Below are 25,220 nucleotides of genomic sequence, written 5' to 3'. Positions count from 1 at the left end.
TCTAAAAGTCGCCAGCCTTTCTAAAACGTAGTTGGCTACCAGGTCTTCTTAAATGAAGGCAATGAGACAGATTAATCCTTCTGTCTCCCTGGGGGTCTAGGGAAGCGAATGTCTCTGGCAGGAACTGCATCAAGCCCTTCAGCAGAAACTCACATCTTTGTTTTCAAGAATCTCCTGTTTGGCTTCAGGTTCAACTTCAACAAACTCAGCCTCTTCTCCTAATGCTCCAAAATCAGGTCCATTAGCTGGAAGAGGCTCCAAACTCTAAAAGGGAGGGAGAAAACACAGATAAATAATAAGCTTACATAAAAAAACAAAAATCTTTGCATTTTGTCTTTAGATGGTGCTCCAGGAAGCTCAGTACCGTGTTTCCCTCTGTGGAGTGGAGGCTGGGAAGCAAACGACAGATGTAAGTACTGTTGATATACAAATCCTGGATTGGTTGTGAGCTCCCTCCACGGTGTCCAGTGTATTACTAATAAATAAAATAAAGATGAAAAATAACTGAAATGGGCAGGCATGAACCTATGATGACGGTGTCATTAACTGAGGTCTCTGGGACTATGGCTGTTTGGACCTATACACCTAAGGCCCATTTGAAGAAAAAAAAAATAGTTAAAAACTAAGGTGCCACAAAGACATTTATCAAAAGGGGTACCTGGGTGGCTCAGTTGATTAAGCATCCAACTCCTGATTTCGGCTCAGGTCATGATCTCAGGGTCATGAGATCGAGCCCCAGTGTTGGGTTCTGCTCTCAGCGGGGTGTCTGCTTGAGATTCTCTCTCCCTCTCCCTCTGCCCCTCCCCCTGCTCCCTCTCTCTCAAATAAATACATAAATCTTAAAAAAAAAAAAAAAAAGACATCAAAGAAAAGAAAAAAATTGCTTTTTTGTTTTAGAAAGTATTCTAATTTTTTAAAACAAAATTGGATATGTTCTAGGATAACTATACTGACAAATCAAATTACTAAAACCTATTTCTCCGTACCCTGAAAGCCTCATTAACACATTAAAAGAAACTGTGAATATTCATAAACTGTGCCAGAAGGCAGTCACTTTCTACAGTCTGAACTGACCTCTCATCTCAAAAGCATTAAAGCAACTTCTGAATAAGGATTCCAGAGGCTGTGGCTGGTACAGTACTTCCAGGGAGAATGTGTCAATATAATAGAATTTATAATAACACATGTATGATATCATATGTTACGTACATGCTTGCTTAAATACAGGGATTCCCAGACACTCCTGGAAATGGATTCAGAAGGCCTAGTGTGGGACCAGGCAATTGTACAAATATGCAAGTTTGGGGAAAACTGCCCTAACCAGTATCTGGCTGCTTCCTTACTCCAATTCCCTGCAAATAAGTGCTTTCGGAGCGCACAGACGTGTCTGACACCTGCAGTATGTGCAGCAATGGAGACTCTGGGACCTTCTCCCCTTTCCCCAGATACACTCGACAGACTCATCAGTACTTCCTCCATAACGTCACTGGTTGTCTGGAAAGGTAATGACCGGACGTGTCCTCTTTCCCACTCCAGCTCTAAAAGACTGTGATGGCCCTCGAGAGTGCCTAGAGGTATAGAATCCAACTAGATCCCTTAGCAGGACACACGAGGAACCCCACCCTAAGGCCCACATCCGCGACTCCAAGTTCAACCTGCACCACTCCCCTGACCCTCACATGCATGTTGGTGCACACCTCATTCTCTCTGCCCGGTACAACTTCCTCCCTAAAATGATCTGCCTTAAATGTCATCTCTGTGAGCCATCCCTGGCTTCTTCAGGCAGAATCAGTCCCTCGTGTGCTGGGACACCTCTCGACACTGGAAGTTCCTACTACTGCATGCCGAGCACTGGGCTGACAGGTGGGGATGCAGCAGTGAGCAAGACAGACCAGGTCCTTGCCTCACAGTGGTTAAAGCGGAATATTTCCTTAAGTAAATAGGGAAGATAATGCTGGGCAAAGAATTTATCATTTGTTTCGTATCATCTTTTCATTTTTGTGGTGTAATATTATAAAAAAAGAATCATTACTCTCATCTCTCAAAATATTAACAAATTTTTAAAAAGTAACTTTTTACCTGCACCATTTCACGAATATGCTTCTTGCATTTAAGTTTACATAGTGTAAAAAAGTATATTAAATTTGTGCTAAATCTGTATGCAGAGTATGTACTACGGTTAGGAACATAAGCACATATTCATTCTATTTATGCTTTATCTGGGCACAAGGTTTATATTCCACAATACTAAAAAAATTCCATTACAGTTCCTAAAATTTCAAAGCATGAAATAAGGCTCACTAAGGATCTGCCATGCCCACTTGTATACTTTAATCAGAAATTCAAACTTTAGGGCGCCTGGGTGGCTCAGTCAGTTGAGTGTCTGCCTTTGGCTCAGGTCATGATCCCAGGGTCCTGGGATGGAGCCCCGCATCGGACTCCCTGCTCCGTGGGAAGCCTGCTTCTCCCTCTCCCACTCCCCCTGCTTGTGTTCCCTCTCTCGCTGTCTCTCTCTCTGTAAATAAATAAATAAAATCTTAAAAAAAAAAAAAAAGAAATTCAAACTTTAAGAGATGATGTCTTTATGATTTCACAGTTCCACCAAAGTTTGATGTCCTAAAATAACGGCCTTACTAATAGAGATTCATTCATTCACCAAATATTAAGAACGTTATCATGTGGCAAGCGCATACAAGATCCTCACCTTCATAAACTTATATTCCAGTGTCTGGAAGAGCAGGTACGGGTAAGTATTTGGTGAAATGAATTAAAATAAATATTTGGATCTAGCTCTATCCTTTCATCAGCTCAGCCTACCAGTCGGCAAGTTTTCTTTTTTTTTTTTTTAAAGATTTTATTTATTTATTTATTTATTTGAGATTTGAGATTTGAGAGCGTGCTCGCGCACAAGGGGGGGAAGGGCAGAAGAGGGAGAGGGAGTAGCAGACTCCCCGCTGAGCAGGGAGCCTGACTAGGGCTCCATTCCAAGACCCTGGATCATGACCTAAGCTGAAGGCAGATACTTCACCGACTGAGCCACCCAGGCGCCCCCAGCAAGTTTTCTTGAACGCCATGATCCAGGTACCGTGCAAGGCAGTGCTAACTGAAGGGATAGAACATGCAATCAATTTAATGAGTTATGAACAACACCTTTAAAGTGATACAGGCTAAAATCAAATAGAAAATATAAGAAAACATAACAGATATTCATGGTAAATATTGTTTCACAAAATTTTTGCTTCACATATGCATGAGGAGGGTACTAGACGGCAAATATAAAATGTTTTCTTACTGTGAATCCTGACCAAAGCATTCAAGTAACACTGGCTAGTGGGCTGAAAGTTCAAATTAAAGAATATTTTTTGCCAACATATTAATCAAAGCAGCGATTTTAGCACCAAAAGAGCTCAATAAAAACAAAGATTTTTTGGTTTTTTTCTGTAACCCTAAGAAGCCACACCAGGCACGTAGTAGACCAATGGGAAATGTTACAGAAATAACTGAATGAATGCCTACTTTGTTGAAGATGCTACATGGGATGCAAACCAAGTAAGATCCAGCTCCTACTGTAATATCTACAAACGGAGACTGGAAAGGAGTAAGAGAAAAATCCAAACAGAGCTAAAACAGGCGCCAGAGGAAAAACTTCAAGGAAGTTATCAGCACATCCAAATGAAGGCAGATAAGGAGGAGGTTGAAGTAGGAAGTGACCGGAACCGAGCTCTAAAAGATGGGGCTATTTCCATGGCTGATGACGGGCCTGGGGGTGGGGGAGTGAGGAGCTGCTGGACAAGGTACAGTGCAAGGAGTGTGTCAGAACAGCTACTGTGTTTCATTTGAATGATCTGTGAAGCGGAGTGAAGTTCAACTGCCCATGCCAAGCTGGGGGTCTGTGCTAAATCCTTTGGGAAACTCCTGAAAATTCCTGAGCAGGACAAGTGAAAACAGTCCATGTTGTAGTAGAAAAGTAATGCGGAGCAGTGGGACTCAGGAGGTCTGAGTTTTGGAACATTCGGAGGCTCTAACAAGTGTGACCTCGGACAAACCATTCATTCTCTGGCCCTCAGTTAAGATGACGACAAAGGAGAGCAGTCTGGCCAGCAGTGAGGACGCGCCAAGCACCCAAGCAAGTACTTTCACCTGCTGTGTCTTAACTCTCACAACTGGTAAGCGCTATTACTGCTGCCACTTTAAAAGGAGTAACTAAAGCGTGGAGAGCTTCTGTCTCTGCACCGTGAGCAGGGGAAAGGAGGGGTCCTAGATGGGTCTGGGTCTTCCAAGGATACCTGGTGCTCTAGGGGTCCCTCATGACCCCAGCAGGGGCTGAGCGGGGGACTGGAGAAGGTGACCGGTAAGGAGAGAAGACGCCTGAAACGGCGGAGGCTAGAGAAGTCAACTCGCGGAGAGGAAAACTTGACTCCGCTCCGGGTCACCACGGAAAGTGCGCTAGTCCTTTCTGGCCACCGCCTCGCTGAGTGACCTTGGGCAAGTCACGTCCCCCTTCTGGGTACCGGTTTCCTGCTCGGAGGTCTGCGGGACCCGCCGGCAGCGTCTCTGCGGCCTCCCCCACGAGGCCTCCAGGCCCCGCCGTCCTCGGCGCCCCCTTACCGGGGGAACCCCGGGCGCAGCCGCGAGAGCGTCTCCCCGCGGCGCCCGCCCAGAGGTCACGCGGCCCGCCGGTCGCTGGGCCTCTTACCCGGGCGTGCACTGTCCCCATGGCTCCCTCTCCGGCCGCCCCCTCGCAGAGCTCCCCGGGCCTGACCACGGCTCGGCTGGCGAGGGCAGAGGGCGGGTCCGCGGTAGCGGAGCTGTCAGTCAGCGTAACACCCACAAGTCCCCGGACGCGGCGCACTGGCGGGAGCCATGATACCCCGCCCCCTGGCTCACGGTGCTTTCGCTCATTGGTCCTTAAGAGCCCGTGATCCGGATGTTCACACGGACGCCGGGAGGCCCCGCGGGCCGCGCAAGCGCAGAGCGTCCAGTGATGCCCGCGCCCCTGCCGGCGCTTGGGGCGCGGGTCAGTGAGAGGATCCGCCGGGAGCCGGCGCCCGGAGTCGCGCCCCGGAGAGAGCAGACGGTTGGTGGGTGCGCCAAGGCTTCACCCAGGGTCTTCCCTTCGCCCTCCTGGCGCCCCGGCCCGGCGGGTGCTGCGCGGGCCCCACGCCCTGGCGAAGTGCCGAGGCTCGCCTCCGGCCTCAGGGTCAGCACAGATCCGCGGTGGCACCTGCTACCCTCCTGCTGGCCGCCCGGGTCCTAACAGTCGCGGAAGTCCTCGAGGGTTGGCCCCTCGTTGGTAAAGGGAAGGTGAGGGTCATACTACGTCACGGGATTGGAATAAGAGGGAGTGTGACAGCGCCGGGCACATCGCAGGGCCCTCGGTGAGCGGTGGGTAAATCAATGGCCATCGTCCATTGAGCTGCAGCCAGTAAGTACTAGCGAGGGTGGTCCAAGGGATGGACTGGGGCGGAGAACAACACGGCCACGGGGCTTCATTTTGGTGGAGAAAACAGCCCCCCCCCCAAAAAAAAACCATGTCATCACACGTTGTGACAAATGCAGTGAGGAACAGCTAAGGGAGATAGAATAAGAGGGACTGTCAGCATTTTGTGTCCACTCCCTCCTGATAACAGAGCATTTCACCTCTTTTTCTCCCCCCCCCCAACACCGCCCTCGCCCAGAGTTCCTGACACCCATTTCCATTTAAATAGCACCCGAGCCTCCCGTGTCCCTGGGGTCCCAGGCAGCACCTGCCAGGGCCCTGTCCTTCCTTCACTGCGCCCCTTGCAGGTTGACCTACGCATCTGCCTCTCCAGCTCCTGGCGTTCAGGAAACCTTCCCCTGACCACCAAAGTGAGTCTTGGTGTCTCACAACCCCCCAGCTCCACCTCAAATTTTACATGTGAAAACTTTGACAGAGATTTTCAAAGATAATCTAGCAGCAAATTTTAAGCACAAATCACACAAGCTGTGAATTCCTTCTGCCACTTCCCGTTCCCTCATCTGTAAAATGGGGATGATAGCAGTTTCTAAGGCATGATGGTATACTGAGGATTTGATGAGATAAAGCATGGTGCCTGGCTCACTGTAAACACTGAATAAACTATATCTTCCTGTATTTTCTCTTTCGTTATTCTTTTGAGTAAGCCTCTTCTCAAAGATAAGCCATGAGGTTGACCCGCAGATTGTAACAAGGACCCTGAGCCAAACATTTGAGAGTCTGTTGGGTACAAGGCACTGGTGACGAGGTGACAGAAGACACATCAGAAACAGCTTCATCCTCAAAACACCATCTCTTGACAGTCAAAAGGCATATTAACATATTAAAGGCTCTGAGAAGTCCTGCAGTACCTATACCTGTTTCACTTTCTTGAACCCAGTATTTCCTAAATTGATTGGGTCAAGAGACTTTGGGTTTTGAGGCTCCTTGGCCCTCAGTGGTGTTCATCAGTAATTCTGGTGCTCCTCTTTTGGGCAAAAGGTAGGGTTGTATTTTCCCGCCCCCACCCACGTGACTTGCTTTGGTCAGCAGGTTGTAGGCAGCAGGTTGTAGGCAGAAGAGCTAGGTATGTCTGGATGACAACCTTAGAGCACCATATTCCTTTCTCCCTGTTGCTGTGATCGGTGACCCTCCAGATGGAAGGACAGTTTCAGGCTGGGCCAGCCAAGTCTGGTGGACATATAGTATGAGAAATAAGTCTTCTGGGGGAGTCTTTGTTAAATGCAACATAACCCAGCCTATCCTAACTGATCAAATCACCTAGTGAGACCTGCAAGGACGCCAGCTTTTGAGAGAACTTGGCTTACACAGTGTTGATCTGGCCCCATCAATAGTAGAAATGCAGTTCGGTGACCACACTGGTTCCCTTAATAAAATCAAACCTCAGGCTCAGAGGTTGTAAGGAAGGGACACTGGGTCTTCCCACAGATGCCCATAGAGGTCACTCACCTCTTAGTTTGGGACACCCTGTGGCATGGGCTCTAGGGAGTGGGCTGGGGACAAGAGGCTAGATTCCAGAGGCCTTAAGTGGAGGTGGACACAGCAGGATGGGGACCAGCTGGAGGGGGCAGGGTCAGACAGGGAGAAGGCGCTCAGTGAGTCCCTGGGTCCTGGCTCAGGCGACTTGGAAGTTGACAGATACAGGGCAGCTCTGCACGGAAGGAGTTATGTTGAGGTGCTGAGTTATGCCAAGGAATATCCAGGTGGAGGTGGCCGGGTGGGCTTGCCCCTCACCTGAGCCAGAGACCGGGTCCTCAGAGTGAGCCCCCCCACCCCAGGAGCGCTGTGAACTCGTAAAGGAGGCAAGGCTGAGCCTTGGGGACGAGCCCAGCACTCAGGACAGTCTGGGGTCCCAGAGGAAGGAGAGGGACTCTAGGGAGTGGGGGGTTCTGGTCCAGGGTCCAGGACAGAGCATGTGGAGAGCACCTGGCTGGTGGGGCCATAAACCTGGGGGGAGGGGGGCAGCATTTGAAGGAACTTGTCTGTGAGGGAAGGAAAACAAAAGCGGGGCTCCTGAGAGAATGTAGAGACAACGGAAAATGTTTTCAAAGTCACGTTTATTATGAGTTATTTCCCAATGAAGGTAATAAATATTTACCACAGAAATTTGAAAACCACCCAGAAGCACAACAAATGGGCTGTAATTACAGATAATGGCGTAATGACATCCACGGTCAGTACTGGGGTGTATACGTTCTCCACCTTTCCTCTGTACACACATGCACACCCACAATTTCGGGTGTTTTTAAATAAGACGAGGCTCCCGCTGTGCACCAGGTTTTGTTACCTGTTCACCAAATAAAGACTTGCTCCCTGGCATTTACTAGACCACACAGTTACTATTCCTGACAGTGGAGCGTCTTCCAGAGCATAAATGTGCCAGATAAAGGAGTTTTGTCTGATACGGTGGTAGGAACCGAAGAATGTTGTTGCGTGCTGATCAGCAACCTCCGCAGAGCTGGGAGGTGTGGGGCTGGGTGGCATTAACGCGCAGGTGGGGAGTGGAGCCTTGGCCATTTCTATAAGAACAGTATCCTTCTTTGTCTTTGCACACATATTTTAAAAAAATTATAAAACACATGCTCATTGTGAGGTGGAACCAATTCAAAAAGTAGTAAGAAAAGCAGTTGCATGTAATCCTACCAGCTGCTGACATAATTCCTTCCTTATGGTGATCAGAGAACTAGCGTACATATGGTCTATGCAGAAATATGGCGGTTATTGAAAATACAGCTGAAGCGTGCTCCTAGCTGCTGACCGTGCTGCGCTTCTGACAGAAGACAGCTGATCAGGGAACTTGAGAATCAGGGGCTCAGGGGAAGGTGTGAGGAAGGTGTGAGGTGGGTGTCAGGCCTGGTCTCCCCCACTCCTAGGCCAGCTCAGCAAGGAGCAGGGTCCTGCTCTGGGGCTTCAAGCGGCTGGGAGAGCCTGCCTCTCACCAGCTCTTGCCTCCTTGAGGAGGCGAGCGCTATCAGAACGGGAGCCTCAGTCCCCATGTCCCCGAGACACAAGGACCCAGCAAGGAGCCGCAAAGGGGGGGGTTCTGTGTGCTGGGCGGTGGCCCCATATGCTCACAAGGAGCCTGCTTCTAGGAGTCCATAATCTCATGGCAGCTCAAGGGAACGGGCTCGCCTAGAGGCTGCCCCTAGAACCACATCTCTCTTCTTAAGGGTCTGTCCTTGTAAGAAAGTGCTGTGTCTGAACTTGCTGGTTCTTCAACTCCCAGCGTGCTGACTCGGTACAGGTGAGAGATGCAGCTTGCTGTGCCAATGTTGAGGATTTTGAGCTTATCACTGCTTCCTTTTGGTTACACTCAAATGCATAAATAAGAAAAACAGCACAGTTCACCTGCAGTCACTTTACTCTGTGCTTGCCAACGAATCACACCTGGGGAGAAGGTAGGTCCCCGTCTCTTGCTTGTCTCCATTAAGGCTCTGGGAGTACAGAAGTGGGCAGGGGATGTTGAGAAAAAAGGGGCGCAGGCCACAAGCCCGTCTGTTGTGCTGGGCTACTGCCTGGGGGCCCGGGATGCCTATATGTGCACTGAATTCTATTTTTTCGTAAGGCTTATTAATACCTCCCTGATTCGCATACAATGCAACAGATAATAAGACTCCTTTATATTTTATACAAAACTCTATCAAATATTTAAGCTAGGTCAAAAAAAGTGTTCCAAAATGTAAATAATTGAGCATCTTTTAATGGCCCACGAGCGTCAATGCCCTCGTTGGAGAAGGCTACCACCCCCTCCCGCGCCACTGACCACTTCCTGTCTGGGGAAACAGGATCACGTTACTCTTCCTTCCAAACCCCAAGACTGCACAAAGGGCAGCCCAACCCCCAGCCATAGGTACCCCCACCCGCACCCCCACCCACCCCCAACCCATCACAACACAGGCTATTCTAGGAACAGTGCACTGGGAGGGCGGCAAGACGGTTGGCAGTGGCCCCTCCATCCTGGGCTTCCTGGTGTCATTTCCCAGCCGACCAAGCTAACAGACCCAGGTGCTTAAATGTTAGACTTCCTTAAGCTCTAGACCACCACATACACCAAAAGTAGCTTCCTAGCTTTTCCTAAAAACACTAGATCGCCTTTGGTTTCAGTAAACTATAAATTCAGCACAGAGGCAGGACCCCGTGTGTCACAGACATCGGGGCATCGAATGCCAGTGCGGACGTAGCTACAGAGAGATCGGGAAGTACCTGCGAAAGAATGTCCTAGACTTGTCTCCTCGTGAACGCTTCTGCACGAGGAGTGGGAAAGGAGGAGTCCCTCCCAGCTCCGGCCCCCCAAAGCCAGGCCAGACAGGACAGGTTTGCCGAGCAGCCTCCGCTCCGGCCCCTACTGGACAGCAGGGCAGGCAGCAGTGCCTTCATAAGTCCCTCGGGGAAGGCTGTTGGCCGCTTGCTGGTGTCTGGGATCTGAAACGAGTGAAGAATACTAACTCAGCCGCTGGCCTTCAGCCTCAGCAAGGATGGATGGACGCCACCAGCCCTCTGGGCACTGCAGGGTGGTGGTGTCCAAAGCCACGGCGTCTTCCACCCTTCCGTGCTGGGCTGATGTCACCACCCTGGGGTTCTAAGCTGGTGGCCCTCCAGCCGCCTGGACCCCTCCCACTGGACGTCCACAGGCACAACAGAGCCCATCAGCTTCCTCCGCATAGACCAGCTCGCCCACTGGCCTGCACTACCATCCCCAGGCCACCTCCTTCTGACCAGCTGTCCCACTCCCTCTGAATGCAGGCAGACCCCAGGGCTTGCAACTGCCATCTCCTGGCCCTAGAGCCTACGAACACCTCCGTCCCACAGGTTCTAGTGAGACCAGGCCCTCCTCATCCTTGCCTGGACCAGGGCAATTGCCCTCTTGCTGGTGAGCCTGCCACCCGAGGGCCCAGTGATGAGGGCTCCTTCCCACGGCCACTAGAATCATTGCCCAGTGCAAACCAGACCCTTCCACTCCCCTACTTTGAATCCTTCCAGGTCTGCCAATAGCACTGAGACCCCATCTCCTGAGTGCCCACCACGTGGCCAGTACCGTGCCAGGGGCTCCCCAAAGCCTCAAAAAAAAAACCCAGTGAGGAGATGAAGAACACCCGCACGGAACAGGTGAGACCGTCAAGGCCCACGATTTTCAGGATTAGACCCAACCCTTGTAGCTGCAACCAAGCCCTTCTCGCTCTGAATCAGTTTTCAGAATTCAGAAGCAGCGGCATCCCAGGGGCCATGGGAGCAACAAAGGATGCTGGGTTCCACCCCCAGGCACCCCGCCCCCCAGACTGCGATTCAGAAGTGTGGGGTCAGACGAGAATCTGCATAAATAGGCACCCCCCAACCCGCAGATGAAAGGTCCCTGCCGGACCCACACACCCACAGCCAAATCATTGACCTGGAGGTGGGGAAGAGCTGTGTCATCACTCGCGAACACACACTCGAGGTGAGCCACTGCAGCCACCGGATGTCCTCGGGCATATCTGGAAGCCACATCACCAGTCTGCAGGAATAAAACCAGGAGACACACACATACACACTTACCCACATGAGAACAAGCCAAAACACACACACACACACACAACCAAAAACTAAACAAAAGGCAGGTATCTTAAAACAATGTCCTTTGTCCAGCTAAACCGCCAGACTCACATCTAATCCCAATCTGATCAATCCCGGAAGGTGGATTAGGGACATGACACCAAAGACTAAACCTCCCTAAAAGCCCTAAAGCAAAGTTAGGTCATTGGGGGCTCTGGAAAGCTCAAGGGATACTCGTGGAAATAAAAGGGGAACGGTTTCCAGGCTTCTCCTCTGTGGCAAGGTACCCGCTGAAGCTTATGCAGAGAATCTCATAGTCAAGGTAGCACCTCCCCTCCCCCCAAGCCCTGTGGCACTGGGCCAGGTGCCAGCCCAGCGGACTCCCCACCCCCCACCCCTGCACAAAAGGACCCATGTGGTGAGCTCTGTAAATGCCTGACCAGACCTCACCCTAGGGCAGGGGTGTTGGGAGCAGGCGGCTACTTCGGTAAGAGTGAGGAGGGGATCTGGGCAGGAGAATCAAGCTGGATTCTGAAGGATGGTTTGGCCTCTAAAAGATGGACCAAAGGCCATGCTGACTGACTCACTAAAAAGACCGTAAACACTAACATAAATCTAAAGAAAGCAGAGGTTAAACAAATACCCGGGATTCAAGTGTGTGCCTCGTGTCCTCCCAACACCCCGGGAATAAAATCCCAAAATGAAAGTGTACAACTACTAAGAAGTGGCAAACAAGAACAGCATGGAGAAAAGAGGTGGGCTGAGTGGGGTCCCCATGAGGCACTTTTCAGGGTGCTCCTTATGGACCGTGAGCTCCATCACACTCTACAAGGAGCCAGGCCACAGGTCAAGGCCCTTACGTGGACTCCCTCAATCTCCACCCAACCCCAGGAGGAAAGCACAAAGCCACATAAAACGCTCACCTCTGGACCACAGCGATGGCAGACTCCACGGGCAGCGTACAAGGAAGCATCACATACGACATTACCTTAATCGGTAAGAAGTTGCAAATCTTGCTCACGTATCCGTGTTGGTTTTTAACTGCTTCACTCAGTGCTGAAAAATACAATGTGCAGGTGTATCTCCCACCAGGGTAAAAACCAAACCACCTTCCTGAGGGGCTGCTTGGATTTTCTATGAAATACACAAATCCCGGGGTGCCTGGGTGGCTCAGATGGTTAAGCGTCTGCCTTCAGCTCAGGTCATGATCCCAGGGTCCTGGGATCGAGCCCCGCATTGGGCTCCTTGCTTAGCAAGGAGCCTGCTTCTCCCTCTGCCTGCCACTCCCCCTGCTTGTACTCTCCCTCTCTCTCTCTGGCAAATAAATAAAATCTTAAAAAAAAAAAAAAAAAAATACACAAATCCCAGCATCTGAAGAATCAGAAGCACTCACAAATGAGATCAAATGAGGAGTATGCCCAGAACAGCCCTCAGATAGCCCGCAGGATACAGGGTTCTCAGTGAACCACTCTCGTTTAAATAACAACTATTTTTGGAGGGCTACACAAACTTCTCGAATACCCCATCGACTTCTGAGCTTTTTCCCTGAACCTTCCGCTGGACTGTGTCTCCTTCTGCCCAGAGCCATCTGTCCTGTTAGTTCCGTTTTGTAATGACCTCCTGATGCCCCAAATCACATTCGCCCCAACAGCTGCTGGCTAGTGCAGGTAATTTAACAGAGGTGCCAGTGCCCTGGGGCAAGGGATGACGTCCCGCGCGTCTCTGAACTTCTCCAAGTGCCCAATCGGAAGCTGGTATGTGCACACCTGTCCACCTAATAGTTGATCACATGATAAAGTATATCACCACTCAATGGCGATTCAAAATTGCAGCTCTGGAGGCAGGGAGAAATCAGAGAAAGGGGGCTCCTCAAGAAAGAAGGCTTTGAGATGGGTGAACAGGCAGAGAGGGGTTCTGGAAGAACAGGCCCACCCCTGTGGGCCCCCCACCTCCACTCCCCACCCCCATCATCTAGTGTGTCCGGTTCACTCAAAACAGGCTCAGCTGGAGTCTGCTCTCCTCTGGCCATGACCCCATGGGAAAGGAGACTGAGCACAGGCCTGTGCCAGGAGTGGGGGCCTCAACAGGCCTGCCCTCTCGCTCCGCCCCACCTCCCACATGAGGATTACCTTCCTCCACAGCACCTAGAGAAAAAGCCCTTTCAGTCTCTGTCTCTCCCTTTCTCTCTCTGTGTCACAGGAAAACCACCTCCTCTGTCAGCCCGCCCCCCTGTGGAGTGAGCACCTGCAGTGAGCTTGGGCGACAGGGTGTCCAGGATGCTCTCATCCCAGGGCAGGATGCTGAGACGCAGGTGGTCCAGCAGCTCGTCTCCCTCAGGCTTCGTCCGCCCCGCAGCCACCCTCAGGGGAGATTCCAGGCTCCTGTGTCCCCAGGTGAATTTAAGGGTCTTCAACTCCTCTGAGGGTAAACTCAGGCATGGATGGGGCCTGTTGCAGATGCCTACCAAGGACACGGGAAACCGACCACCAAGTGAATGTGGGCAGCAGGGGGTCATTACTCACGCAGCCGCCCACCCGCAGAATGACAGGAACCCAGCAGGCAAGCGCCCAGGGAGCCGCAGGCCTGTTATGGGCTAAGCAGGAGGTGGGGAGAAATGAGGGCGGGCGTTCGGGCTTGTGTAAGAGAGGGAAACGAGTGTGGGGTTTTGAAGCTGGAGACATGTGCGTTTGGCTCCGGCTCGTCACTCACTAGCTGTGTGCACTCCACAGCCACGGGTGGATTTATGAAGGTGAAAGATAAGAATTACAACTAATTTATAATAACTGGACCACCGGTGAAGCCCGTATTCCAGGCCCTGAGTTAGGAACTTCGTAACAATTACGACCATTCCCACTGGTCTCCGCCCCTCCACTTCAGCCGAGAAATCAGAAGCACAGAGAGGTTAAGAGACTCACCCAAAGCCACACAGCCAGTGAGTGGAAGAGCGGAATTCGACCCCAGGTCTGACATTAAGGATGACACTCTTCCGCTGTGGGGCTTTGAAAGCAGCACCAGGTAAGGGAGTTTGGGCAGGCCCTGCCACTCCAGTTACACGTGCCTGCTTTCCCTCCTACAACCTTACTACATGCTCTGTGGCCTGCAAGCCTCTCACTCATGTCCCCCATGCCTAGAACGCTCCCATTCGTCTCAAAGTTGCAACAAGGATTCACATCCTCCCGAAGCCCTACCTCCCCCACCCGGGCCATGCAGATCTCTCCCGTGTGATACCACAGTGTCCCGTAGCTTCCTATCAGGGCACTTGGCACACGCCGTCCTTCCACTTGCTTCTCTGCTCACCTGACCCACAAGCTAAGCTCCCAAGGGACAAAGACCACATCTGTCTCTTCCCCGTGGTATCCCTGGCACCGAGCCAATGGCTCAGCACCTTGAAGGTGCACAAGCAACATTTTCCCAGTCGAAAAATACATGTATGTCCTTTTAACCACCACTCCTTGGTCTTGGCCAAAGACTAATTCAGAGAAGCAGTAGGGAAACCAACTTTTAGCCTTAAAGACAATCCATTTAATACTGGCGAGAGCCCAATTCCCAGCGCCCAGACCCGCTGATGACCCAAAGGCAGGAACCTGCCCCAGAAAGGACAGCTGGGCTCATGGGTGTGACCCACACCTGGCCAGAGACAAGGATTCTGCTTGCTCCACTTGGGGCTCAGGGCCAGAAACCCTGCTTAAACTCCCTCCCTTGTTTATCTAAAGATTCAAAATAGTTCATGCAGCAAAGAAAAACTAACAGGACTGGGCGCCTGGGTGGCTCAGTTGGTTAAGCGACTGCCTTCGGCTCAGGTCATGATCCTGGAGTCCCGGGATCGAGTCCCGCATCGGGCTCCCTGCTCGGCAGGGAGTCTGCTTCTCCCTCTGACCCTCTCCCCTCTCATGCTCTCTCTATCTCATTCTCTCTCAAATGAATAAATAAAATCTTTAAAAAAAAAAAAAAGAAAAGAAAAACTAACAGGACTGCCTTCACTGTTCGGACAGGGGATTACTGAGGGAGGAGAGAGCCGTGGGGCGGGGATACCCCGCGGCTGAGCCCCAGCTCTGTTCCTCGGTGGGGTCCCCGGCTCACCGCCATCTCCCCATTTGTAAAATGGGGCCAAGATTTCCTATTTCCCAGGGCGAATGAAGGGGCTGAGCAAGGTGCCAAGTGAAGACGCTGAGCGCTGAGTTTCTACCCAACACCAGGCTCCAGTGACTGCTAGCGAAAAGCCTGTTAAAAGGCCGGTCTACCCTCACCGCGCCCGTACGTACCGCTCTCCTCCAAGAACCTCAAGGCGTCTAAGTACCCACGAACGCAGATCTCGCCAAGCACCTGGCAACAAACCAAGTACTGTAACTGCAGTGCTGAGACCAAGAGCAGAGCCCTCCCCGCTGGCAGCTGCTCCCATGGCCCAGCACGGCCACGGCAAGGCTGGACGACAGGGCTCCAGGCTCCTAAGAGACAAAAGTCAACTTCCACACGGGACTAGGTTCGAACGACACCCCCTCCACGAAGACTTTGCTGGCAGCGCAGCATGACAGGCGCTGATTTCCCTAGGCTCCCTTGGTCCCTGCACGAGCCTCCACCCTCACAAATATGGGGGCCTGTGCTAGTTGTCATGGGACAATTAACAGCGGCCTCCTCCACTCGTCTGGACACAAACCACACATGCAAACCAATGCACAGCCTCCCCTCTCTCCTGGAGTACATGCTGTTGGGGTACAGCTTACGCACTGCCTTCCTTCTCCCTGGAGAACCATTAGGGTACATGGTTCACACCTTTTCTTTTTATTAGGGAGATAAGACCTCCTACAACAACAATCAAGAAAGATTAAACCACCAAATGCAGTGTGGTTCTTGACCACACTTGCAAATACGAATCCTCAGGATACCTCCAAAAAAAAAAAAAAAAATTGCACTGCCCAGGCTGCACCCCAACTACTTAAATCATAGCCCGGGGATGTGGAATCTGAGCTGCAGGGCTGTTTAAATCTTCCCAGGTGATTCCAATGGGCAGAGTGGGGCAGCCCAGAGCTGCCGGGACCAGAAACTCTTCTCTGAGTTCCTATTCGATGAGGGGGATCTGTTTCTGTTTGTGGAAAGGACAATTGGGAGCTATCCTGGCAAACAAGGAAGCAAAGAAGAGCCGCACCCCCAGAACACACAGCCCCCAACTCACCTTGAGATCCGGAGGGAACAGTGCTCGCATTAGTAGGTAGACATTCTCGGAGCAGAGGCGCAAACTGAGCTTGGTTAGGTCCACGTGAAGAAAGTTCGTTGACGTGACTTTAGGGCAGATGTCATACTCCCCGTAGAAGGGGGACACAGTGATGGTCGTTTTGGCATCAAAGAAGGGGACATTGTCACTTACTCCTCCATCCACGTATCGCTTTTACGGGGAGGAAGAAAGGACATACTGTCAGAAGCTCTGGGCGAGTGTCTTCTGTGCTTTTTCGGATTATGGGTAGAGCCTTCTCAGAGCCGCAGGCTGATATTGTGGGAAGACAAGGTTCCAGAACTACTCTTCCAACAAAGCTTTACTGAGCATTTCTATGCCAGGCCAGGCTCTGGGCTGGCACTCAAGTGTGCTATATACTGTTGTGTAGTTTGTGCACTGCACAAAAAGTACCTGGCAAAGAGGCAGACAGAGGCTGGAGCCCTGCCCATAGTTTGCTGGCCAAGTCCGAAGCCCAGGCGGGTACCTATAGGTGCGCCCATGTAATCTGCACAAAAGGGGCCGAATAGAGCAGGGGCTCTGTGTGCACGGGGGACAGAGTATGATATTGACCCTGCCCTCAAAGAGACGGAAGTTCATGGGTTCAATTCCAGACCCCCCTTGCTGCTTGGAAAATCAGAACCAGCACCTTGAGGAGCTTTGGAGACTTAAATGGCAGTGAACCTGGAACCAGGGCAGCCTTCAGAAAACCTCCTCTGAATCCACAGCCTAGTGGCATTTGGGATCAGCTACCGCAAGCAATCAGGCTTCCTATATCCATACCCTTCTACAACCTTAGGCTGGCACAGGCAGAGTTGGGTACAATTTGGACAAAGTCTTGGACCGCTCAAAGCAATGTCTAGAATGATTCCCAAATCCGAGGCCATCCCAGCCCAGCTGTCGGTGCTCACAGAGAAAGGCCTTCAAATATCACAGCCAGTCCTTCCCGAGACCTAAAGCAAGTCCAGAGAAGAACCACCCATGCTCAGCCGTGCCTTAGCTATCCAGAGAGTCTTGCCTTGAGTCCAAAAGATGATCAGGCATGTACACAGTGGTATTTTCAAAATCATAGCCACACAATTTCCACGGAAGATGTAAGGAAGCCTCAGAAACCTCCCTGGCAGAAAAGGACATGGATCAGAACGTCGGGAACTTTCGGGAACCCTAAGGAAGAAAGCAGGCTGACTGTTTCTCACTCAAGGGAGAGTCTCAAGTCCGATGCGCCTTATCACATGGACTTTTCCCTTCCATTCCAAATTTTCGTATAGTAACGTTCTGAGTTTGCTTGGTGGAATCAAGAAGGAGCTGTTCTGGTTCTCCGCGGGTTTCACTGGAGTGTACTGAATATGCGACCGCCCCCCCCCGGGGGGGCTGGGGCAGCCTGGGTGAGGTGGGCAAGACGGTAGAAACAGCCCCCACTTTCTGAAGACTCCCCCGTGCCAGGCTCTATGCCAAGCACCTCGAGGCCCTGGCCCATGCGAGCCTCACGACACCTCTACGACGCTACACTATGATGAACCCTCGTTTTGCAAACAGATCTCAGAGAGGTTAAGAAATATGTCCAAAGCAGTCCAGCTAACGTGTGCCGGAGGAGGGATTCGGTCCGGGTCTGTCTGCCAGGCAGAGGCCGTGGGCATCTGAGGTGACCCCTGCACTGCTCCGGGCCTGTTTTCTCATCCAGAAGCAGGGACAATGTGTCTGTCACGGGGCTGCTCCTGGGCACGAGTGAAGCTCTCGGCGTGACATGCCTCTGCCTTTGCCCCACAGCATGAGGACGCCACCACCCTGGGACATTCAGACGTCGTGTCTTCTCTCTCAGGACAGGATGTCTTAGCTGGGCACTACTCATGTTTAGGAACAGGTCATTCTTTGTGGAGAGGGCTGGCCCGTGCCCTGCAGGGTGTCAGCAGCACCCCGGGCCTCGACACACGAGGCGCCAGGAGCACTCCCCCAGTTATGGCAACCCAAACTGTCTCCAGACACTGTCCCAGGGTCGGGGGGGCAGCGGCAGAATCACCCCCAGGGTGATCACCATGGCCCTAGAAGGAGTCTGCCAGTGGCCCAGCATCGCCCAGCATCTAGTCCAAAGCCAGCAGAACACACACTACAACCTGGGTCTCTCCATTCCAGGCAGGGCTCAGCAATTGGCCACAACACATATTTGTGGGATGGAACCAAATCGAAGCCCTGTCAGCAGCTTCTGCCCAAAGCCATGGGCCAAAAAGGACAAAGACAGACCCAGACAGGCTGCAAACTCTCAAGCGCTGAAAATAAAGCTCTACCCTAAGCAAGGAACGGACTCGTAAGCACCTTGGAGTTTAACCAGGCCAGCAGGACCTATCTGGGGTGCTAAGGTGAAGATTAAGTGAATCAGCTTACCTTCTAGATAGCGAGATAATTAATTCTACATAAAAGTGGCCATGCTGCCCAGGCAGCCTAGAAGGGGGCTAGCTGGGGAACCTCTGTCTGAAAGGCCAAGAGGCAAAAGGCTCTGCATTTGGGGACAGGCCCCCGGGTGCCTGTGGCTGGTGCCCTGCAGGCAGGAACTGGGCAGACAATTTAAAAGCAGACTCACCACGCCTCTGAAGGAAGGAGGGATTATGCCGCAGAAGAAAGGGATGAAGCTGGAACAGATCAAGGCCTGCGAAGACAAAAAGAAGTGAAACCAGAGGCCCAAACAGCCTGCCTTCTGATCTCCTGGGGGCCCACATAAGCCTTCTTCAGATGAACAGAGCAACAGGCCTAAGATGCTCTTTGCAAAGGGGGCGCTTTAATAAACAAGCTGAACAAATGACGAACCAAACTACACACTTGTATTTCAGGCCTAAGTAAAAGCTCCTAATGACACTGTGGACATCAACTTCCTGTCCCTCTCCCCACAAGAGCTGCACTGGGCCCTTGCAGATGCCACCCAGAGGACCCAGAGTCGCTGACTGACTGGGAAGACACCAGAGCAGGGCTTTGCAAAAAATTCATTGAATCGCCCAGAGGGCTGGTCAACCACAGACTCCATGGCCCACCCCAGGATTCTGATTCAGCAGGCTGGTGGGGCCTGAGAGCCTGGAAGCCGGCGAAGTTTCTGGATGCTGCTGATGCTTTGGGTCCTGGCCGGGAGCGGCGGGGGGAGGCAGGAAGCAAGACCGGCCCACTGAGAAAACCTACTCCTGCTGGAATGGACCAGTGCTGGCTATCTAGAAAAACCTTTTGGAAACAAGCTTAAATAGAGGTGGACCATGGCTGCTGAGATGCTCCTGGTTATATGTGCTAGGAATATACATTGTGGGAGGAGGGACATATATGGGACAGGGTCTCTGGAGGAGGGGATCAGGAGCCAAGTCTTAAAGGACAGGGAGGTAGTACTTGAAACTGAAACCAACTAGGGCCATTCCGGGATATACACAGGTTATAGACCACCGACCACCGGATGCACACAGAGTGGTGCAGGAAGCAAACCAGCATCTGGGCAGCCAGGGTCTTTTGCATCTTAAGAAATGACGCAGGTGGCCTACGGCAGCCCTCTCTGTGTTGCTTCCAAAAAGAAATAGCTTTTCTTACTTGACAAGGCCCAAATAAGCAAACTGCTTACGTCCACAACTTCGTCCTTGGACTGAAAATCAGACACCAGTACGTTTTCCCCATCAGACACCCTGGTGAGCGAAATGCACATTTTGCCAGAGATGAGCCTGTGGATATTGTCTGGGAGGTGTTTCTGAAGACTTTTTTGGATGTGCCTGCCCAAGCTGCAGGAGGGGTGGAGGATGCCAATGCTCCGGCTCCTGGCACTCTGGACAATGTCCACGAGGATCTGCATGAGGAGGTCTGGAGGGCAGGAGACAAATACACAAAGGACTGTGCTACCCCGGAAATGGAAATGCTTTGTGGCAAGACCCGACACCAGGTGGCAAGGAAGCGGCCAGCCTTCTTCCGGGCCCGCACTGATACAGAAGTCACGTGCGGCCATGGGTCCCTTCAAATACGGCCATTCCCATCTGAGGTGTGTAAATGGCACACTGGAATTCAAAGGTTTCATAAAAAATAAAATAAAATAAAATAAAATATCTCCTTAATCATGTTTTATGTTGATTAGATGTGAAAATGATAATGTTCCGGCTGTACTGGGATCAACGAAATTAATTTCACTTGTGTCTTTTACTTTTTTCAGTGTGGCTACTGGGAAATATTAAATGACACACACAGCTACACTGTATTTCTCCTGGACAGCACTGCTCTGGGTCCCCGCCACAGGAAGGAGCCTCCCGAGGTGCCCAGGGGCACTCTCTCTCCCCTCCATCCCCCAAAGCCAGAAGTGGAAATGCCTCAGCATCAGAGCTTTAGCACAAAGGACCTAACATTGCAGGAAGCAGAGACTCAGTGCAGGCTGGGGCCCAAGGGCAAGGACACCTCCTACTAGCCAAGCGACCTCAGAAAGTCACTTCACTGCCCCTCGCCATCTCAGAGTGTGCATTTTTAACTTTGGGGACAGAAGGGATTAGATTTGCTACCATCCGTAAGGTCCTCAACCCAGCGAAGGCTTCTAATTAAGAACTAGACTTACCCTTAGGCTTCTGACACCAGAATTACCACTGTCTAATGGGCATGGGCCACATTCATGCCCCATCAAGCCTCACTCATGGACCTGGACCCCCTCCGGCTGATCTGCATTGCCCTGACATGCAGGACCACCAGTCTCAGCCTGAGACCGAGCCCATCACAAATCCTGAGATGCAGAAGGACAGCCATAAGCCAGCCTGTCTTGGAAGACCTCTGACCTCAACTCAACTCTCCCTGTGCGTGTGGCCCCACGGAGCCAGGGCAGAAGGGGCAAAGTCGCAGACAGCTGGCTCGTTCTGCCAGGCTTTCCTGCTGAGTACTTGCCTTGGAAGCACTCGCAGGAACTCTTTCCAAGTTGTGGCCCTAGGAAATGCTCCTCGTGGTCCCCAAATGAGACAGGAGTTCAAAGCAGGGCTCCTGGAATTTGGGGAGTGGCTCCTGCCAAAACCTCCAGACCCCACTTTCCAAGGACCTCGTGGTCCCCAAGCCTCCCCCTGCCCTACAGGGTACAGACCCAGGCTGCACATGTCCTCTGCCAGTTAGGAACCCTGTCTGTACTGGAATCAGTGCAGGTTACCTTGACATACAAGGGCTGTCTTTTATTGCTGCCAAAACCCAGAGTGTGCAGATCGGCCATGGCCAGTCTGTTCCTCCCTGAGACCACATCTCCTGCCCTTTGCTCTCCTCCCGTCAATGGAAAAGCCAGCCAGGGCCTCTCTCCTGATCCCCACCTCCGGGCCAGCCCAGGGTCTGCTCATCGATCCTATCCAATCCTATCCAATCACAGGGCTGCACCTACTGGCAGGGGGCTCTGGGCCACGCAGGAACAAAGTCACTCCCTGCTGGTGGAGTCCAACACATTAGTCCCCAGGGAAGAGCAGAGTAAACTGCTAAGGAAGCTGAACAGGGGTTGATGAGGTGCACTATCTTCCTGTCTGGGGATCTTTGGGTGCCAACATCTCCAGCTGCCACTTGTCCCAGGTCCTGCCCCCTGGCTCAGAACCCCAGGCCACACCCCTGTTTGGGCCGTCTTGGTACAAGCCCCATATCGTCCCCTCCCACCACCACCCACATAGACAGATGTTTAATTTGCACAAGATTCAAATGCACAGGACCTCATTTCCAGGGGCACTGAGCAGGGTGGGGGTGGGGGGAAGGATGGTATAGGGGATGTCCAGAGATCCACTCCAGCCCCTAGGAAGGGTCTAGTACCCCCTCCAAGCCCCCCCCCCAACATTCCCCCGCCCCACCATGACCCTTCGACTCCAAACCAGTAAGCCTGCCCAGGAGGACTCCGAAGGGTTGCCCTCTCCCTGAAAGGCTATCCAGCTCCCTACCTCCCCCGGGTTGGGGGGCCGGGCGTGTCTCCAAACCCTGTAGTCGCCAGAGGGAAGACAGGGCCCACCCAGGGACACAGGCCAATGCCCCCCTCCTGGTCCGACCCAGGGCAAATCGCCCAGCGCCTCGTGAGCTGATGGCAGGAACCTCAGGGACCAGCTCCACCCTGGGCCCCCTGGGTCCTGCTCCCTCCTCCGCGTTGCTCCGTTTGAGCTCACTCTCGGTCCCGGGGCGAGGGGCTTCCTGCAAGCCCAGGCGCCAGAGCCGGGTTGGAGTGCGGATACGCTCGGGGTTCCCACACCCAGAAGAGCCAAGCCCAGGCGCACCCCCCTCCCAGGCTGGCGACACAGAACCCCCGGAGCCGACGCCGGGCGAGAGGACGCGGCGGAGGTAGCGTCCGTCTGGGGACGGGCCCCCCCGGGACGCACCCCGCGGTGTCCGTTGTCCCATCCCAGCTCCGCGCGGCGCCCCGGCGGCGGCCCCGGACGTACCCAGCGAGATCCCGGAGAGAAAGACGACGCCGTGCAGCGCCCCGGCCGAGGAGCCGAACAGCATGCGCGCGTCGCGGAGGAGGTGCGGGGCGCGCTCGCTCAGGCAGCGGGTCGCCCCGATGTGGTAGAAGCCCAGGAAGCCGCATCCCGAGAAGGACAGGCTCCACCCGCGCTCGGGGTCGTACATAGCGGCGGCGCGGCGGGGTCTCGGGTCCGGGGCTCGCGGGAGGGAGTCGGCCGCGCTGCGGCGCTCGCGGGGGACCCGCGTCCGGGTCGGGGTCTGGGGACGTCCCGCACCGCTCGGCGCCCGAGCGCTCTCTCCGCCCGGCCTCCGCGCCGCCGCTCAGGCACTCCCTGCGTGACGTCAGCCGGCAGCCCCGCCCCCTCGGGCCAGGCCCACGAGACTCCGGCCGCCCAATGAGCACCGGGGCGGGGCGGGGCGGGGCGGGGCGGGGCGCCCACTCCCCCCCCCCCACCTCCATCGCCTCGGGGTCCTGCGAGGGGTCTGGGGCCGGGGCGGAGGAGAGAAGAGGACCTTACCCCCAGGTGGGAGCTGGAGAGCAATTGTCCATCCCCCAGACGGACAGCTCCCTTTCGGTTCCTTGTCATCCCTTGAGTCAGGGAGAAAGTGAAGGTTGCCCTCTTAGGTCCTTAATATCCTTTGACACTATCCTTTCCCTTTTCATACAGGACAGCAAAACCTTAAGCAGGCACCAGAATCTAAATAGAATTGATGGCTTTGCTTGATTTTCCTGCAGTTTTCTGTAAGATGGCTTCAACTTGTGGCAAGTGGTAAAGATAGTGACATGAAGTTTCCATTTCAAAGTTTCACTTATAAGTAAAAATTGGGAATAACTGGTGTGGGGGTGGGGGCGGTGCAGGACCGTGGGAGTCTGGCAGGCTGGGGCTTAAATCCTGGCTGGAGCCCTTAGGAAGGTGAAGTGCCTAAGTCGTCCCTTGGCCTGTGTGCACCGCATAGAGCATTTCCACGGCAGCCTGGGCAAGGAGGTTGGGTGTCTGTCCAGAGTTACACAGCCAGAAATCTGGGTCTCCTGGGCCATCCTACTTCCTGTTGATGTGGACAGAGAAACCCCCTCCCTCTTCCACAAAGGCCCGGGTGTGGGCTTTGGAATCAGGCCTCCCCCTTTCTGTGCCTCAGGGTCCTCATCTGAAAATAACAGAGTTGCAGTCAGGATTCAAAATGTCACCTGTGCGGCACCTGGACACATGGGTTGTGCATGACCTCCCCACCCGCAAAGCTTCCCAAGTCCGAGGCATCCCCTGCTGTTGCTGAGCCTGTGCCTAAAGGGATGGATGGGGAACTGGGAAGAGGGCAGAGAACTGCCCAGTATGCTCATATCCAGCTGGGGTCAGACAAGGTGATGCCCCACCTTCTTGTTCAGGTTCCCTGCTGTAAACAAGTGTCCTTCTTGTGATCTGCTGATTGATTTCACATTGTTGTGCTCTTTGTTGGTGATATTGCTATTTAAAATGGCCCTGTGGGGCGCCTGGGTGGCTCAGTCAGTTAGGCATCTGCCTTCTGCTGAGGTCATGATCCCAGGATCCTGGGATCGAGTCCCACGTCAGGCTCCTTGTTCAGCAGAGAGCCTGCTTCTCCCTCTCCCTCTGCCTGCCCCCACCCCCCGCTTGTGCTCGCTCACTCTTGCTCTCTCTTTCTGTCAAATAAATAAATAAAATCTTTTAAAAAATAAAATAAAATGGCCCCACGCATAGTACTGAAGGGCTGTCTGGTGTTCTGAAGTGCAAGAAGGCTGTGTCCACCTTACAGAAAAAATACCGGTATTAGATACGCGTTATCCAGGCACATGCTGGTGGCTGTGAGTTCAGTGTGAATGAGTCACCAAGATATATCGAGTAAGGTGTTTTTAAACAGAAAACACACGTAACTGAAGGTTATGTATTGATCGGTTGACAAAAGTGCTGTGACAGGAGGCACACAGGAGCTTCACCCCGTATTTCCAATAGGAACAACGATTCAGAGGTCACTCGTTGAGCATGATAAGCATAATTCTCAGTGATACAACCACATGAATAATGAGGACCGACTATATGTCCCCTGACTTCCACGAAGGGGAGCAGGTGCGTTCTGTGGGCTCCAGAGTTTCTTTCCCCCATAGAACCCGAAGCACAGAGTTGCCTGCTCTGGGTGTGTTTGCTCAGTCCACTCAACGCCTCCCTGCAAAGCTGGGTAACATAAGGGCAGGCATCTTTCACCCAGTTACCAATCTGGAGACTGAGCCTGAGGGAGGCCTTGGCTCCTCCACCAAGGCAGGTGTCCTGATCCTTGCATTGTCCTCCCCTTAACGCCCCTGGCTTGCCTCTGACCCTTCTGCCTCCATACTCATGCTTGACATTTCCTAACCACCGATGGCCAAGTTAGGCTACTCTGACCAGTGCTGTGTCAGCCTCCTGTCACCTCTCAGCCCCCACCCTGGGCTCAATCTCCCAGCTCTGGCTATAATTCACTCTTTTTCTCCTCCTCCTCCTCCTCCCCCTCCTCCCCTTTCTTCTCCTTCTTCTTCTTCGTAATAAAATATACAGAACATAAAATTCACCATTTCAAGAATTTTTAAAGGTACAGTTCAGT

General features: G+C 52.8%; 2 protein-coding genes across 2 annotated transcripts in view; both read right to left on the bottom strand.

The window, feature by feature from the left end:
• Positions 1-4,862, bottom strand: part of SAMM50 (SAMM50 sorting and assembly machinery component) — a 35,681-nt gene extending 30,819 nt beyond the window's left edge. Inside the window, exons 1-2 of the mRNA XM_032416555.1 lie at positions 4,697-4,862; positions 154-264 (exon numbers count right to left, since the gene is read on the bottom strand). Coding sequence (XP_032272446.1) covers positions 154-264; positions 4,697-4,717 — 132 coding nt within the window. The 5' untranslated portion in view covers positions 4,718-4,862. The remainder of the gene's footprint in view (positions 1-153; positions 265-4,696) is intronic.
• Positions 4,863-7,537: 2,675 nt separating this feature from the next.
• Positions 7,538-22,939, bottom strand: PNPLA3 (patatin like phospholipase domain containing 3). Its single transcript, XM_032416733.1, has 9 exons — positions 22,613-22,939; positions 19,819-20,051; positions 18,808-18,873; positions 16,197-16,406; positions 15,289-15,349; positions 13,271-13,486; positions 11,950-12,082; positions 10,884-10,988; positions 7,538-9,919 (listed from the first exon to the last, which is right to left on the bottom strand). The coding sequence occupies exons 1-9, from the start codon at positions 22,797-22,799 to the stop codon at positions 9,871-9,873; spliced, it is 1,260 nt and encodes a 419-aa protein (XP_032272624.1). The 5' UTR covers positions 22,800-22,939; the 3' UTR covers positions 7,538-9,870.
• Positions 22,940-25,220: the final 2,281 nt, after the last annotated feature.

The sequence above is a fragment of the Phoca vitulina genome, unplaced genomic scaffold (genome assembly GCF_004348235.1).
Source record: "Phoca vitulina isolate PV1807 unplaced genomic scaffold, GSC_HSeal_1.0 scaffold19, whole genome shotgun sequence".
NCBI lineage: Eukaryota > Metazoa > Chordata > Mammalia > Carnivora > Phocidae > Phoca > Phoca vitulina.
Note: the sequence above shows the minus strand (reverse complement) of the source record. Positions and strands in the feature narration are given on the sequence as shown.

Excerpts from the sequence above, each read along its gene's own strand:
- PNPLA3 (XM_032416733.1), bottom strand. The coding sequence starts at position 22,799 with ATGTACGACCCCGAGCGCGGGTGGAGCCTGTCCTTCTCGGGATGCGGC. Across the intron at positions 15,350-16,196 it reads TGTTCCCTCCGGATCTCAAG|GTGCTTGGCGAGATCTGCGT; the intron begins GTGAGTTGGGGG and ends GTTTGTTGCCAG. Across the intron at positions 9,920-10,883 it reads CAGCTCTTCCCCACCTCCAG|ATCCCAGACACCAGCAAGCG; the intron begins GTCAATGATTTG and ends CACTCGTTTCAG.